The following is a 17,498-nucleotide window of genomic DNA, read 5'->3' as shown; positions in this document are numbered from 1 at the left end:
TCCTCTCCTGGCTGCCAGGGATTGTCAGGGAGAAGAGGCTACCCAAGGGAAGCCGAGCCCGCCGCGTGCTGCCCGTGCCTATCTGAGCCTTCCCATCTCTGGGTAGCAGGAAGTCGCCACTCCCAGTAGCCAGCTGCCAGGTAGCACGCCCTTAGGCCCCAGCCCTGTCCGTGTGGGGAGCAGGGAGGTGCCGTTCCAAGGTGGCTGCGCCAGATTGTGCAGCACTGATGCCCTCCAACTCAGACTGTGGCAGTCTAAATCCAGAGTGACTCCAGACTGGCGCGCTGGCCTTGTCTGTACAGGGGCGGGTGGGGTGTTTGCAATGGTGTAGCCATACATGCATTGCCCCAAGGTTGGGCTTGTACAGGTAGGACTTACTGGTTATTCACCAGGGCATCTGTGCACACACCCTGCTTTGCACCAATGCAGCCAAACCAATGCGGTTGCATTTGTGCTAGCCTCTGTAGTCTAGAGAAGCCCTTGTACACCACAGTGGCAGGAGCCTCCGACTGAAGCCAACAGGAACATCTCCGGATTTACTCTGGTGTAAATGAGGGCAGTTTTTAGTGACTAGGAAATTGCAGTCTCCCGTTGTGGGACTGTGACTCAGAACCAGGATTTCAGATGTGCAGAGAGACCTTTGTGATCACAGTTCCGACGGAACAGGCTTGCCACTCAGTCGCTTATTGTGTTGCGTGACAAAGGCAGTTTTAATCCATACCCTGTACTGCGTGCGTGTGCATCTCTAGAACACACACACTCTCCCCCGTGCTGCTAATCGAGCCAGGCTAAGTGGCAGCTGAGCAGAGAGACCCACCTTGCGTGGGCCTCTCTGCCCCTCAGGGGAGCTGGGCTGGTCCATCTCACACCCAAAGAGGCGGCAGCGCCCCGTGAGAAGTGAGCTTATTTTCACATTCCGTGCAAGTGTCTTCAGGAGTGCAAGCCTGCAGCTTTTGCCAGGGACTTCACAGCAGCTCCAGCTAGCTGAGCAAGGAGGGGAGAGGGCGGGGGAGCGTTTGCCATGAATGGCTCATCTCCCTTCCAGTTCAGAAAAGGATGAATTGAGCCTCTTTAAAAAGGCTAATAATATTTCACCTCCAGCGGCCCACAGAGCTGGAACGGCCTCCATGAAAGGAGCAAGGCTCTGCAGAGAGGGATCAAAACGAGATTGTTCAGAGTCTCTAGGAGACGAGGAACATTTTATCTGGAGGAGAAAGAGTTTTAGATGCCCTCCTGAAATAAGCACCCAACCCTGTTTGAGGGGACGGCTTTCTCAAGCCCAGAGAGCTAGCTCTTCATTATTGCCTTTTCCCTCTTGGTATTTTTTTGCAATATTACCCAAGAAAGTAGAAAACAACTTTTCTCAGGGCCCCCTGCCCACCTCTACTGTTTGCCAAGCATGGATCCCCCAAACTGGGTTGACACCAGGACTTTTTAATTAACAGACCTTGAGCTACAGATGTCAGTGTAATTGTGCGACGATGGTGAACTGTGCCGCAGCACCAGCAGGGGGAGCACAAGCCATTAGTGTAGGGGTGAGCAAACTTTTTGGCCCGAGGGCCAATCTGGGTATGGAAATTGTATGGTGGGCCATGAATGCTCACATAATTGGGGCTGGGGTGCAGGAGGAGCTAATGGCTCTGGTGGGGATGCAGGCTCTGGGGTGGGGCTGGGGATGAGCAGTTTGGGGTGCAGAAGGGTGCTCCGGGCTGGGATCGAGGGGTTCGGAGGGCAGAAGGGAGATCGGGGCTGGAACAGTGGGTTGGGGCGCTGGAGGGGCTCAGGGGTACAGCCTCTTGGTGGTGCTTACCTCAAGCAGCTCCCAGAAGCAGCAGCACGTCCGTCCTCCGGCTTCTATACGGAGGCGTGGCCGGGTGGCTCTGCGCCTGCGGACGGAGCAATGCACGGAGCCCCCTGGCTGCCCCTAAACATAGGAGCTGGAGGGAGACACGTCGCTGCTTCCGGGAGCTGTGGCATGTGCACACTGAGTGGCCCCCGACCCCACTCCCCAGCGGGAGCTCGAGGGCCGGATGAAATTGGCTGGTGGGCCGGATGTGGCCCGCCGGCCGTAGTTTGCATGAAGGTGCTACCTGAATGGAGCTAGTTTCTTGTTTCATTGCTCAGCTTTTTAAGGAGCGCGGTGGATCTGAGACCAACAGCACCGAGTCATTGCTAGGGGCACCCCTCACAACATTAAACGTCAGTTTTGAAGTCAGCCGCACAGTATTTTGTGCTTAAACTACTGAAATCAAAACGAGACAGAAGCCCCACTGAGCAGTTGGGCACGTTTCCTTTCCTGAAGACAGCTCTTACTGACGTTGCCAACTCGGGACCTGATCCAAAGCCAATGGAAGTCAGCAAGCTTTGGCGCAGGCCCTAAAACAGTGCTCTCTTCCCCAGCCTCTCTTCAAGCCTGTCTATGCACAGAAGCAGCACTGTGTCAATTTACATGGGTGATTATACCAAGGCTGTTATGTTGACCCAGAGCCCTGGGTCGATGCTTCTATTGCTGTCTGTGAGTGGCTTGTTTCAGTTGAATTTAAACCCCTTTCTAATCGACTTAAGCTAAGTTTTATATCACTTTGCAGCCAGGCAGCCTTGGGCATTGGTTTAACTAAAGCCACTTTAAATGATCACACCTGTAGATAAATGGGTGCAACTTTGTGTACGGACCAGCCCCTAAATTCATAGCGGTACAGTGGGGAACTGCAAAGGGGAAGATACCCCGGGGTTCCTCCCTTCTTTACGATCCCTTCAAAGGGATCTCCCTCCCCAAAAGGCTTTCTCCCGCCCACCCCGCTTGTTTTTTCCCCTTTGAAATTCAAAGTCTTGCTTGTGCTGAAGGCACTGGGAGACTTAGGGAGACGGTGCCCTCAAAAGTGCCAAAGCTGAGCCGCTAGGAGGGGGAAGGGAGAGGGGATTATCAGACTGTCTAGAACTTTGTGGTGTTTCGTCTGCACACATTTAACTCCAGTGCTAATAATAGGGGGGGAGGGATAGCTCGGTGGTTTGAGCATTGGCCTGCTAAACCCAGGGTTGTGAGTTCAATCCTTGAGGGGGCCATTTGGGATCTGGGGCAAAAATTGGGGATTGGTTCTGCTTTGAGCAGGGGGTTGGACTAGATGACCTCCTGAGGTCCCTTCCAACCCTGAGATTCTAGGATTCTATGATTACACATTGTGGAGAAAGGAAGCCTTTGCTGAAGACCCAACATCCAACCGCGCCCATTGAGGCCCTGTGTTCCCAATGCACACACTCTGAGTTGCCCAAGAGGTCATCCAGCAAAGACAGGAGATTGGATTTGACACTCCGGACATTCCCCAGGTGCACAGCAAGCAGGGAAAAGTGCCCTTCCCAGCCATCTTCACATGCCGCAGAGATGTGGAAAAGGGCACCCGCCCCGTTTTAAAAATCCCTTGGCAGGTCGCCTTTAATGCTCCTCCTCTGCTAGGCAGCCACCTGTTCTCTCCTGCCCCTGCAGAGCAGCCCTGTGTGAGCTGAGCAAAGGCCAAGCTCCAGGGGAAATGGATGGGCCCAAATGTCCAGGTGGCAGGTGCTAGGGGAGACTGTCAGTAGCTGTCAGTGCTGCCATCGGGCCCTGTATCTCCTCACAAATGCCAGGTGCTGAGGGTGGCAGAAGGGAGCCCTGAGGCTGAGGGAGGCAGGTTTGAGGCACAGCCCCAGAGCTGAATGAGGGGGAGAAGGGGAATCCAGGCTCCACAGGAGGGTCACTAGGCTCCCATACGCCCAGCTGAGAGGGTCATTCAGCCTCCCAGGGACACAGCCAAAGCTTCCGTCTGCCCTCGCTTGCTGGGACCCTGCCCAGGCCAGACCTTGCGAAGCGATGGGGCAGGAGAGGTGTTCGGGAGACTCCACTGCGGGTAACGCTCTGCAGGTCACTCCAAGGCACAGACACCACTCGGTGGTTCTGCAGACAGCGCTGCTTCGCTCAGCACTGGCTTCCCATGGCAGGACAGGGGGGAAGGGATGCTGGCTGGCTGGGTGCCTGTCTGTCCGTCCGTCCCCACCTTTCTCGACAACTCATAGCAGACCAAGATCTCAACTGTATCAGCCGCTTTCCACAGTCTCCCACTGACAGGTACGGCCCCGAGCCCCCGGCATGGCTCCAGCTCCTGCACACCCCCGTCTCCCACAAGCAGCCCAAGCACCCCGATGGCCTGGAGAACGCCCTGCGGAGGCTCACGGGTAAGGCAAGGACAGGAAGCCCAGAGCAGCACCCAGGGCTGGACACACCAAGGCCAGCAGGTGAGTGCACCAGAGCCTGGCGACCTGAGGGGCACAGGCTGAGCACAGAGCAGCCCTCACAGCTACGGAAGTGCCTGCCTGCCTTGCTCCCAGCCCCAGCACATGTCACTGCCTAGCTAAGGCCCGCCCTTCCCCAACAGCTCCGAGGGCCTCAGGAGAGCACGTGGCCCCGCAGAGCCAGCACAAAAGATGGCTGTGCCTAGAGGTGGGTTCGCCCCTCCTCCACCGGCCGCAGGGAGGTGCCCAGCTGGCAGGGAATGCCTGCTCTAGGGATGACAGATGGTCTCCAGGAAAGGAGAGAGGCGGTCTGGCCAGGGATGGCTGGCAGATTCATTGCCGAGTCCTGGAGCTAGGACTCCTCTCCTGGGGATGCTCAATTAGCGTTTGTTACGAGAGAAGCATTGAGGCCAGAGCAAGGCCGTTAGCACTGACAGGCCATCGGATGCCCAGCGCGTGAAGGGAAGAAACCGCCCAGCACCAGGCTGGGAAGACGCACTCCGCTGACCCGCACTCTGCCTGCTCATAGCATGGGCAGAGGGAGCAGACACCCCTTTGGGGCTGGCCCTTCAACGCACCCAGGGAGGCTAGAATCACAGGCTCAGCTGGTGTCACTCCACTGGGGTGTCTCTGAATGACACCCGCTGAGGTCTGGCTCTCGGAGGCTAGAGATGGGGGAGACCTATTAGAGATCACCCTCCCATCCCCTCCAGCCAAGGCAGGATTATCCCCCTCCAGCAGTGCTTCGCTCACGCTTGGCTGGATGGTCTCAAGTGGAGGAGTCCCAGCCTGTCCCACAGGGACCACGTCACAGTCTAACAGGGCGTCTGCACTAGCCATCCCTTGGGCCCTTTCGCCTTTTGGGGAGGGGCTGGCAAGCGACAGCTTTACTGACATCCCTGCCGAAGGGATGTGTGCTCCCCTCTGACTGACCCGGGCAGCAGGCAGCGCTTCCGAGGGCGGCACACACAGCTCCCGGTGGCACCCTCCCGTTGAGGCAGCAAGGCTGGCTAGGCGGCTTCTTTATCGAAAGAGGAGAATGGGCTCTGTGGACTCAGTGACCCCCCCTTGGGCAGGGCCAGGCCAGCCTCCCATGTGCTCCAGCAGAGCCCCTCTGCAGCCATCGGGGTTTGAACTGGATGAGGTGGGAGTTGGGAATTTGGAGGAGAGATTGGGGCAGGGACAGGGGGTCCCTGAAGACACACTGGGCTCCAGCAGTCCCCCTCCCTGCTCCACCCCGAGCCTGCAGAGACTTCGGGCTAGCTCGAGATGCAGAGAACCTGATCATCAGCAGTGCTGAGCAGTTGCTGATTCCACCGGCGTCAGCTGGAGACATGGGTGCTCAGTGCTGCTGAGAACCAGGCTCTGGGCCTCTCACACTGAGCCCCCTGAATCGGGGGCCACCGCTGGAAGATTTGACCCTGATGCCCTGTAGCGTCTCAGTCCAGGAGAAGGCTGGGGCATTACAGTGCAATGCTACGAAGAGACGCCAGCCACGCACGATGTCCAAGGAGGGTGCCCTGCCCGGAACACACTACGTGCGCAAACAACAGGGGAGGATCATCTCTAGGGAAAGCTCCAGGGAGAGACGGGAGCCACAGGGTGCCCGGGAGGGTAGATGAGGGGGGAGGTCAGGGATCTGCCCGGGGGAATCTACAGGGTTCAGACACAAGTAAGTAGGTGGGGGATGTACTCCAGGATTGCAGGGAAGAGATGGTAGGAGCTGGGGCTCAGGCCTCCCACAGGTTTTCTCTGAGCTGAAGTTGGGGGGGGTGTGGTGGAGGAATGGGGGATTCAACTGCAGGTTTCCCACTGTCCTCTGGCAAACCTTCACCCTTGGAACAGATCCAAGTTGAGGCTTTGGCAAGGGAAGTAGCAGAGCCCAGCGAAGGGATGGAGGCCACCCGGGGACGCGCTCTTGACTCTCAGAGCGTTTCCCCGAAGGTAAGTAGCCGTGCGAGCCGGGGCCTGGCTAAGCCAGCACCACAGAGCAAGCGTGGCAGGGCCCAACCAGAGGTTACTCACGCCTACTTCCACGTGGTCCGACCCGCGGTCATCCTGCTTGTGGAGGAGCTCAAAGTAATAGCGTCTGGAGGACATGAGGCTGCACGAGAGGGAGAGAGGCTGGTTAGGAACCAGTGACCCTGACAAGGGTCTTCTAGCCCTCCTTCTGGGGGGGAGCCCGCAGCCCTCCGGCCCCAGAAGGTCGGCTCTGGGAGCGCGGGAGCACTTGGAGACGACGGTAGCAGCCGTGTGCCGAGGGGTTTTATGGCCGGCTGGGAGATCAGCGTGTGGGGCAGTTCCCTCACCCCCGCTGCAAGAGCCTGCCGCACTGGCGTGGGAGCAGCTCTCCCATCACCCAGGCAGAGGAGACCTCTCCTGCACGGGATATGCCGACAGGTCCTGAGGGGATTTCACAGAGGGCGTGAAGGAGCTGTGCCCCCTTCCCAGCTCTCCTCCCCACCTCCCAGGATGGCTCCCGCAGAGCCCCCGGTCCCAGACATGCACTGTCCCTCCCAAGCAAGCCGTTGGCCGGGGGTCACCTAGGGATCTTCCCAGCTCGCTCTCCACCTGGGGTTGGGCCGTGCGGAGCAGCTGCCAGAGCTCCACGGCTGTGTGAGATGCCTAGGTTCCTCCCGCTGCCGCTGGGCATGGAGCGGGACGCGCACTCTGACAGGTGCTCACAAAACCCCTCTGCTATTGCCTTTCGGCTCTCCCCGACACCTCCTGGCTTACCATGGGGCAGTGTGGAGAAGGCTTCCCCGACACACGGTACCCCCCGCTCACCCCAGCAGGGAGACCCTCACTAGTCTGTGTGGTGGGGATCCAGCTGCTGCCACAGGTTACAGTGACTGATTCTGCTGCCTCTCTCGCATATGCCCAGGGCCTGCGCCTGGTTTCTGCCTCCCGGCTGCTCCTGGCGCGGGAGCAGGAGATTGACACGGTGTTTTGGCTCAGGGATACGGTGAATGGAAACACGAAGTGATGCTGTCAAGCTGCAGGCATTCTGCAAACAACGTTTCTGGGGGGAGCGGGGTGGGGGGGCGGGCGTTGTGGGCGATGGGGGAAGGGAGGGTACGAGGACGCAGCAGGGGGATGGGGAAGAGAGCGCTGCTGACAGCTCCACTCAGGAGACAGCAGACTCTGCGCCGAGCCTGCTGCTTTCTCTGTGCTGCCTGTCAGTCCCCGGTAGCGAGCTGAACCCTCCCTCCCCACTTCCTGGGGGGCTGCGTGACACACTGCCATGGGAACCCCGCCCAGCGCCGAGCAAGGGGAGCGCTGTCTGCCCGGATGGCATGAGTCAGGGCCAGGGCCTGGCTCGCATTGCAAATGCCCTGCCTCAGGAGAAACATGGTGCTTCTGGGACACTCGGCTTTGGGATGTGCTGGGAGGGAAGCCAGGTTGTTAACCCCTTCGGCTGGCATCTCCTAGCCCACCCACTGCCCTGGGCCCCGGAGACACCCCACGGACAGGAGAGGGGGCTGTTGTCCCCAACCCCTCAGCATTCAGTGTGATGACACTGGGAGCACTGACCCCGGCTACTAGTGTTCAAATGCAAGGGTGGGAAGAGACCACCCGGAGACCTGCCTCCACCCTCGGCAGCCTCCGACCGAGAGGGAAACAGACGGACAGACAGCCCCGCTGCAGCTGCCTCCGACGGGCGTTCGGTGACCCTGTCGTGTAACGCCTGTGAGGGCCTGAGCTTCAGTAGCTCCAAGGCCAGGCTGGGGAGGGGGATTAGAGGGCACTGGGCAGGGCCGTGGCCCCCAGAAGGGCCCTCAGAGGAACTAAGGGACCCCAATGCCGGTGCTTTCTGGCGAGGACGATACAGGGGCAGTTTCCTGCAGCTGCTTGTGCCAGGGCAGGGACCCTGCACGCTGCCTGGGAGAGACTGCGGTGGCAGACAAGGATTGCAGGACAGGGCGAGGCACATGGAGGTGCAGGGGCTGTCGGCCAGTTCTCTCAGTTCTAGGGATACACAGTTCCTCTGGATGACGCCAAGCATTCACTGGGGCCCAGACATTTCAGAAAGTGAGGCTGCCAAGCTAGCAACCTCTGCTAAGGGGGGTTCCTGGACTGGAGTAGCAGGGGGCGCTGCAGCTAGGAGATGGAGTACATTGGCAGAGCTGCGTGGGGCCCGGAGTGGGGATAGCAGGGGGGCTGAGGTGCCCTGCATAGGGGTAGCTATCAGAAGCCGGCGTTACCCAACTCTGCCGCCTAGGTGACTGTGACACCCAGGAAGAGTCAGCACTGGGCCTGCTGCGGTCCCTGTGAGAACAGCACATTACCATGCATCACAGGATTAACTGACCTCCCCAGGCTTTGTTTCAGTGCAACATGCTGCTCTGATTTCCCCTGAGAGCTCCGGGAGATCTCGCTCTCATGGCTCCAGGCCGGCCGGCCGCCCATCAGCTGGGTGTAATCGTGTGTGGCCTGTGCGCCCGAATGCCCCTGCCACCAACGCTCCCCTCCCCCCTTCTTTCACTACCATCCTAATTAGATTAAGAGGATCATATTTTCCCCGGCTAATCATCTGCAAGGGCAGCTGCAGCGTGCGACACCCGAAGCCTTCAGGGTGAAGGGACGTGGGCTGGGACTCTGGGCTAGCCCCAGGGTGGATGAGGGTGGCGAGCGGCAGGGTGCAACTGTTCCTGGGGAGGGGCACACGTTAGTCCCCTCCCACTGCACAGTCACTGGGAAAGCCCAGGGTTGGGAAGGGCCCCCCACAGGAGTGAGGGCAATAAGATCTGGTGTAAAGGAATCTGGCAGATCATCTGTCTGGGGGAAGCGGGGTACACACTCCTAAGCCTTTAGGTTTATTACCTCAGCAGTGGTACAGTTTCTGTGGCCACAGACGATGCTCTATGAACTACTACAAAGGGGAGGGGCTGTCACCACTCAGTTAAACCAGAGGAGCTCTTCCCTTTCTCCCCTCCTTCAGGAAAAATGGGACTGACAATGTGTCCTTGGACTGTGGAACTCATTGCCACCAGGTGTCACTGAGGCTAAACACTTAGCAAGACAGAGACTGGACCTTTATGTGGATCAAAGGATATCCAGAGCTCTAATACTAAGAGAGGGCTTGGGAAAGGAGGTGAAGCATCATGCTTCAGGGCTTACGCCAACCTCTAGCTATTAGGGGTTAGGATGAGACATTCATAGGGGCCAGATTAGCCCACATCTGCCTACTGTGGGGTTTCCTGCACCTTCTTCCGCAGCATCTAGTGCTGGTCACAGCATGGTGAACTAGAATGGCCTGGGTCCGCCCCAGTCTGGCAATCCCTGCATTGCTGTCAGTACTGTCAGAGAGCAGAGTTAACAGCAGGGAGATCTATTCAGGTGAAATTAAAAGAGAGGAGAAGAGCCAAACACCTGATGCTACAAATCAAGCATTCCCAGGCTAGGAAGGACGGTCTTGTGGTTAGAGAACAGACTGGGAGCCGGGACTCCTGGGTTCTGTTCCTGGCTCAACTTCCCTTCCCTGTGGCTCAGGTCTCCCATTTGCAGAGACAATACCTCCCGGGGCACTGAGAGGCTCAGTTCCTTAGCATCCCCACTGTGCTGGCAGATTCCCCAGTCTGATGCAGTACTGTTATTGCACACACAGGGGCCATGAGAAACAGAAGGGCTGGAAGGAACTCACAGCCGGCTGCTACCAACGTGTCAGCAGAGAGGCTTGTCATGCCAGGGAAAGGGACAGTCAGAGCAAGGGATGTGGTTGGATCTGTGCCCTCTAGAGCAGGGGTACCAGACTGTGTAGCCCATTTATCTACACACAATCTCCTAAACATGGAGACAGGCTGAAAATTAAAAGAGAGGCCACTGGCCCTGCTGAGCACTTGCTGAAATCAGAGGGGCCTGCGGGGCCCCAGCACCTCCACAAACAGGGCTACCCGTGACCTAGCACGTGCTGCTACGTTGGATCCTGGCAACCTTCCCTACTGGCCCCACCAACAGCTAATGGGGGAGGCTGCTTAGGCTGCACCCCCCGCAAGCAGAGGAGCAGTGCTGGCCAGCTGCCTGCATGGCTCATGGCCAGCCCTGGTTTGGGTGGCTCTGCCCTGCACGCAGGGTCCCTGCAATTCAGAGTCCTTCCTGCATTTGGACGGATTCCCTCTTGCTTTTGCTTGGCTCTCTTCTCCTGCCTCCTTGCCAGAGGGGGATGCTATAAGCAAGCCGAGTGCACCTCTGAGCATCCTGCACTGGCCATTAGGGCTATTGGCGGAGCAAGCTCAGAGTCCCGAGCCCTGCAGGGGAACTGCGCGCGCTCAGAGCTGCTGTCTGTACCTGTCTCCCCCAGCACCCCCCAGAGAGCCAGGACAGGGGCAAGGGTTAGGGACAGTGCTGGGGCAGGGACAGGCCCCTAACCCAGGACAGACCCTCCTATCTAGCACAGCTCCCCAGTCGCTGAGTTCTACCTGGGCAGCACCAGCGCCCCCTGATGCTGCCGGAGAGGGGTTGGGGCTGACCCAGGAAAGCCGTCAGCTCCGGGAGCCCTGGTGCAGAACAGAGCGAGCGTGGCTGTGACATGGAGCCGGAGGAAAGGACCCCCCCAGCCCAGGCGCTAACGCGCTGCCTGACAGCAAGCTGATGGAGCAGGCAGAGACAAGCCAGAATAGAGCTGTCAGCTCCAGCTAAAGCCATGGCGACAAGCAGCGCGCGTGGGTGGCGGGAGAGGAACCCCTCGCTGACACAGCAGGACGTGGGTTGGTGGGCGGGTGTGGGGGAGACAGACACAAGGGGAGGTGTAGCAGGGCCAGATGGGAGGGGGAGGAAGGGAGCGAAGGGCAAAGGCTGACGGGGAAAACAAAGGAGTGGGGCTGGAGGCGGGGTTTGCTTGCAGTACACTGCCCCGTTCCCCCGTTCCCTCCACCCCCCCGTGACCCTGCTGGGGCTGAAGCTGGGCAAGGAAAGGACCGAGCAGGCGCAGGGAGTGTCCCACCTACCGGATAGGTTTGGAGACTTGAGAGCTGAACTTGGTGAATTCCCCTGGAGCCGTCCACTCGGAGCCCAGCTGGTGAGGGAGAGAGACTGCATGAGAGCTAGTGATGGGCGAGCGCCAAGGCGGGGCCAGGGGGCTGAGGGACCCCTCTAGCCCCAAAGGCAGCACCCAGGGGACTTGGTGTTCTGCGTGCCCCTTCCCCAGCTGCTTTATCATCACCACCATCTAGCTGTGTTTGGGCAGGGCCTGGGAACCCGGCCAGGGATCAAGGCCCCTCCACGCTCAGTGCTGCGTCAGACAGGACGTTACCCACCAGCTCTCCCTTGCCATGGCTCCGTGCGGAACGAGCGCCACGGACAGGGGCTCCACGCAGGCTCAGGCAGCTTTCGCTCCCTCGAGAGCCAGCAGAGACCATTCCAGGCCCCCAACGCCCCAGCGGGCATCACCACACCTGTCCTGCTGAGAGGGACAGCAGAACGCCCCTGCCACACCGAGGCGCATGGCTGAGCATTGGCTATGCACATGCACAAGGGCCTCAGGCCATACACTAATCACCCACTGGGAGAACTCAGGACAAGAGATATGGCTGGGGGGTGGGGAGGGAGATGGTCCCACATCTGCCTACTGTGGGGTTCTTGCACCTTCCATGGAAGCAGCTGGCGCTGGCCACTTCTGGAGAGCGGACATGGGACTGGATAGACCCTTGATCTAAAACAGGGGTTCTCAAACTTTTGTACTGGTGACCCCTTTCACATAGGAAGCCTCTGAGTGCGACCCCCCCTTATAAATTAAAAGCACTTTTTTATCTATTTAACACAATTATAAATGCTGGAGGCAAAGCGGGGTTTGGGGTGGAGGCTGACAGCTCGCGACCCCGTCCGTAATAACCTCACGACCCCCTGAGGAGTCCTGACCCCCAGTTTGAGAACCCCTGGTCTAAAACAACCTGGCTGTTCCTGTGTTCCTAAGACACCAGCGAAGCCCTCACAGCTGGTATAATCGGCAGGGGTCCTTGCACACCCGTTGTCGGAGCCATTACGGCTGAGGTGCGTTTTAAGAGATTTGAAAAACAAAGTTGCCCGTGCATCTGACAGCCATTTCCATGAGCGCCGAACAGCGCTCCTTACCCTGTGCATCTTCCCAGGGCAGCAACGCAAAGCCTGAGCCGAGCGAGAGCACGGTTTCCAATCCACGCTCATCAGACAGTTATTAAAGGGCAAACCCCCAAAGGTTTCCAGGAAGGGGAAGAAAAGCCCCCTGTTCCCAGAGTTTCCTTATTCGCCTAAACAGCTGGCCAGACTCTCTCGCCAGGCTTGGTGCCCAAGAACAGATTCACTCTCCAGGATCAAAGCAAGGCAGAGCCATTTCAGTCCCAGAGTTTGCGGGACATTTCTAAGGTGAAGAGCACAAGCAGCTGGTGTGAGAGTGCTGCTCCGGCCCTACTGCAGCGCTGCGGCCGTGACGCAGAGCCTGAACACCCATGCACGATGGCGTTTGGTATCCCAGGCTCTGGTTGTGACAACGTGGCCTCCAGATGTGATGGTCACAGCTGGATTTGCTCAGGTTTTCTATGGATCCCACTGGCAATTATCCCGGCTCCATTTGCACTTTAGCATCCCAGCACGGGCTCCTCCTCTCCCAGCAGATGGCATTAGTTGCGGGGAAATAATAAAGAGCGTTGCTACCCAGAGGGACGAGCCCAGGAGCGTTCACTGCATAGGCTGAGTGCTGCCAGGGGATAGAGGAGTAGCTGAGAGGAGATCGGTACCTTGCCCACAAATGCCACCAGCCGGGCATTGGCTGGGATCTCATCAGAGCTGAGCCAGAACTCCGAGTTGTCGTCCGACGCTACGGAAAATTGGAAGTCCCCTGTGGAGCAAGGAAGAACGTAGTCGTTAATATAAGCCCATAAGAATGGCCATACTAGGTCAGGGCAATGGTTCCTCTAGCCCAGTACCCTGTCTACCGGCTGTGGCCAATGCCGGGTGCTTCAGTGGGAATTAACAGAACAGGGCAATTATTGTTGTCCCTTGTTGTCCAGGCCCAGCTTCTGGCAGTCAGAGGCTTAGGGACACCCGAATGTGGGGTTGCGTCCCTGACCATCTTGGCTAATAGTCATTGATGGACCTCTCCTCCAGGAACTTCAGTCATTTTTTCTGAAAGCAGTTATGCTTTCACAAGGCCTTCACAAAATCTCCTGGCAATGAGTTGCCCAGTTAGACTGTGTGTTGTGTGAAGAACTGCTTCCCTATGTTTGTTTTCAGGCTATTAATTTCATTGGGTGACACCTCAATCTCGTGTTATGGGAAGGAGTAAATAACAATTCCTTATTCACTTTCCCCACACCAGTCAGATTTTATAGACTGCTTTTTTCCAAGATGAACAGTTCCTGCCTTTTTAATCTCTCCTCCTACAGAAGCTGTTCCAAAAGCTAATCACTTTTGTTGCCCTTCTCGGTATTTTTTCCAATCCTAATATATCTTTTTTGAGATGGGACGACCAGAACAGCAATGGAGCAAAGTAGCAGCAGCTGCCCCTGACGAGAATCCCCAAGACCCACAGGTTACAGTGTGGAACGGCGGCAGGCGAGCAGGGGTGATGGACGTTCCCCGCACTGCGGGACAACGGGGAGGTGGGGTGGTGACGGTGGCTGGGTCAGCAACACCTGTGTAACTTGCTAAATTAGGGGTCCCTGCCGGGGCACTCTGCAGCTACGCTGCTGTCCCGGGAGGGATCGGAGGTTGCTCTCTGTACCTCAGAGCCGTCTGGGCTGGTGCGGGGGAATGGTATGGGATCCCTGAAGCTACATAGCTGCTCCTGCCTTGTGCCTGCGAGTGAGAAGGGGGCGTAGCTTTACGGAGCTCCCTGAAGCTGCATGAATCATCTCAGGCTCTCTTCTGGCCTTCGAGTTTAGGAGTCTCTGAACACCCCTGCCCGAGAGGTGGGCAAGGGTGAAAGGTAAGAGGCAGTGGTTCGGTGCAGCCCCCAAGCCCAGCCCAGTCCTGATAGGTGGGGGGCAGGGGAGATGCTCACCATCCTTGAAGGGGTGGATGTACCCAAAGATCCGCAGCCCGTAGTTCTTCCACTTGGGCGACACAGCCAGCTTCTTCACCGTGGTGCGGGCCTGCACATGCCGGGATGAGGGGGAGAGAGAGAGGGACACATCACACCCAGGCCTCGCTCTGGGCCGTGTCACACAAGCACCCACACTCCTGGGGGAGGCAGGGGAGTGTGCCCCACAGCCCCGCCTCCGCCCCACAGCCCCGCCGGGTCCCTAGAGAGGGTGAAATTCCACCATCAGGGCAGCGGCTTCGGGCCCACTTCAGTCCCACACCTTTGACACCCCACATGGGGCTTGAGCGGGCCTCCTGATGGAGGGAAATTCCCCCCAGAGAGAGGTCCCATGGATCCCACAGGAGTTCTCTGTCCAGGATCAGTCCCTAGGGGATTCCCGACTCACAGGCTCCCCCGCACTGCAATGGACTTTGGGTCAGGCCCTCAGGAAGCCAAACACTCTGGCAAACAAAGGTACCAGCCAGAGCAGATCAGCCAGCGACCCCCAGCCAAGCCGAGCCGAGGGGAGGGACGGTGCGGCTGCAACCCAGCGAGGGGCCTGTACTCACGTGGGGAAAGAGTGGGAAGTGCAGGTTCTTCCTCAGGTGCCTCACGGCCCCTCCGCACCAGTCCTCAAAGACGTGAAGGTTCGCCTTCCCCTTGTACTGCAGAATGGACAGCCCCCACGGGGGCGTGAGAATGAGTCCTGGGCCGGGCCCCCACCGGCTCACGTGCACCTCCCCATCGCCGGCCAAAGGCCATGCCCAAATCCCACCCGAGGCCATGGAGAGATCCCCACGGGGGCCAGATCAGACCCCGCTACACCAGGGCTCAGAGCCGCACAACACCAGACCAAGGCTGGGGCCAGCACGCCGGGAGGGGAGCAGCTCAGGGGGCCGTGGAAGGGAAGGGGGCACGCAGCCCAGCAGCACATGCCCCCGCCTGCGCCGGGTGGCGCTCCAGGGGAAACGTGGGTGCAGGTTGCTGTTTTTCTGGGGCATTGCATGTTTTTAAACACCCGTTACCTGCCCACCCGGCCAGGCTGCACCAGGGGTCAGAGCAGCCCCAGGTTCTTCAGCCAGCCCACGTTACTGCCAGCTCAAAGGAAGATCAGTTTCAGTTTAAGCCACGCCAGCTCCCCAGCCCTGGCGCTGTCTTCAGCCACTCCTGAGCTCTCCCCAGGGTGCTACGCAGCCACAGCAGGGCACAAATGCACTGGTGGCTCAAACCGGGGCAAATCCCCAGTCTACAGCAGGTCTTAGAAGCCTGCCCCCCACGGATACCGCCAATCCCTGGCTGATGGGAAAGCCAGCTGCCAGCAACGGGCCTAGCACCATGTCCTCAATGCCCTAGACACAGCTCAAGTTCCAGAAATCAGACCCTGACCAGCCGCCCCACTCCTTCTGCTCCTTCCTGGGCCAGCTGGGCCTCACAGGTAGGGACCCAGGGATTGTTCCACCCTTGACCCCCATTTCTTTCCCCTCTGGCTTTGTATTTTTGGCCACCCCCCTCCTGTGAAGTTGGATGGCCGCCGTCTTGGCCAACCCATCAAGGACTCAACTGGGGACTCCCAGAGCTAAAAGTAGGAATCTGAGCGGCAGCTCCCCCGCCCAGGGCTGTTCCAGACTCATCACCTAAGGAATAGGCCCTGAAAAGCAGACACCGGAGAGTTCCTGTTTACACCCCCAGGCCCAGGCCGAGCAGAGCAGAGGAGCGAGCGAAGCAGAGCTCCCAGCTCCTGGTGGGCCTCCTTCAGAGGCCATCACTAGCATGTGCCAGGCTGGCTGAAATCAGGCCCGTGCAGGGGGATCCCAGGCAGGGTTCGAAAGGCCAGGATCCCTGGGCGGTGGCCATGCTCAGGAGGGCAGGACACACAGGGAAGTGGCTGGGAAGCCAGGTGCCGTTATTCCCTTTCCAAAGGCTCTGAGGAGAACCCAGTCGTTCCCTAGGGTGGATGCTGGCAGGGAGCAGAGGAGAGATCTGGGGCTGGTGCTGCCCACCACCCTGCCCATCTCCCCCATGCCTTGGCCTGGAAAGACCTGTGGGTGGCAGAGCTCCAGAGCCGTGACTGATGGACCCGGCCGATGGCGGGACGGCTCATGTCACCGGGGTGACTCTGAGGCAGAAGAGGGATCCCAGCGTCTGCTGTGGGTTTACTGAGATGGTCGGTCAAATCCCCCAGCATCCCTTCATCCCCAACGTGCTGCTATGGGGCACCCTCCCAGCTGGTGCCCCGGCCCCCATGTGCCAGCTGCCTGCAGTGACCGCCACTCCACACCTGCCCACGGACACCGGCCAGGCCCTGCAGCTGGGGAGGAAGGAGAGGGGGTGGGGCCAAGGGCAGCTGGAGAGGCAGGAAGGCAGGGACGCAGTGATAGGCTTGGAGCGGGCCTGTGGACTAAGACACTTCCCGGGGTGGCGGGGGCACAGAGGAGGGGCCGAGGGCAGCGTCTCTGGGGAGCAATCCCAGCAGTCTCCAGTCACTCCGCACGGGCGCACACTGCCCTGGCCACGCACAGCCCCAGCCCTGGGCGCCTGGGGAGGTCTCGGCACCTGGCAGCACACTGAGACTGGGAATGGTGGGTGGGGAGACAGGGACCCCTGAGCCCTGCCCTGGAGATGAAAGGGAGCCAGCTAACCACGAGAGCCGGCACAGCCAAGGGCTCCCTCCCCGCTCTCCGGTCCGGTCGGCTGTGCAATGTCCCCCTCCCCAAGGGCTCGCAGCTCTCCTCCCTGCTGCTGGCTTTCACGTCAGGGCTGCGGTCAGGGTCAGAGCAGCTAAGAATTGAGTGCCGGGTCCCTGTCTGCTAGAGCTGCCCCCACTTGCAATCACTAGAGAAGCCGAATCTCCAGGCTGTCTGTGCGGCGGGGACGCTGCGGGATGATCGACTCCAAGGTCCCGACTCCCATTAACACAAGCAGCGTTATTAATGCCTCCCCTCCCGCCCAGGCGTAGCCAGGGGGCTCGCTCGCTGCACAGCCCCCCCTTGCTGGGGAAGCGTGACCAGTATCTGCTCCACCATCATCTGCCGCGTCCATCTCTGCCATGGCTCGCTGCCACCACCAGCTCCCGCGCCTGTCTGCTCAGTAGCCTCAGAAGAGCACCAGCAGGGAAAAATTCCCTGCCAAGAGCCATGTCTGCTCTGCCAACCCCACCCCGCCCTCCCACCAGCCGTGCCAACCCCGCCGTGCCCTGCCTCCTCTGCCAACCGCCATGCCCACCCCGCCATGCCCTCCC

At 59.3% G+C, this 17,498-nt stretch overlaps 1 protein-coding gene across 2 annotated transcripts in view; it reads right to left on the bottom strand.

The window, feature by feature from the left end:
• The window catches only part of B4GALNT4 (beta-1,4-N-acetyl-galactosaminyltransferase 4), a 125,381-nt gene that overhangs the window by 24,246 nt on the left and 83,637 nt on the right, over nt 1-17,498 (bottom strand). For both annotated transcript variants that reach the window (XM_037899494.2, XM_037899493.2), the window contains exons 4-8: nt 14,830-14,925; nt 14,240-14,330; nt 12,975-13,075; nt 11,211-11,278; nt 6,289-6,367 (exon numbers count right to left, since the gene is read on the bottom strand). In XM_037899494.2, the coding sequence (XP_037755422.1) occupies nt 6,289-6,367; nt 11,211-11,278; nt 12,975-13,075; nt 14,240-14,330; nt 14,830-14,925 (435 nt within the window). The remainder of the gene's footprint in view (nt 1-6,288; nt 6,368-11,210; nt 11,279-12,974; nt 13,076-14,239; nt 14,331-14,829; nt 14,926-17,498) is intronic.

The sequence above is a fragment of the Chelonia mydas genome, chromosome 6, assembly GCF_015237465.2.
Source record: "Chelonia mydas isolate rCheMyd1 chromosome 6, rCheMyd1.pri.v2, whole genome shotgun sequence".
Lineage (NCBI taxonomy): Eukaryota > Metazoa > Chordata > Testudines > Cheloniidae > Chelonia > Chelonia mydas.
Note: the sequence above shows the minus strand (reverse complement) of the source record. Positions and strands in the feature narration are given on the sequence as shown.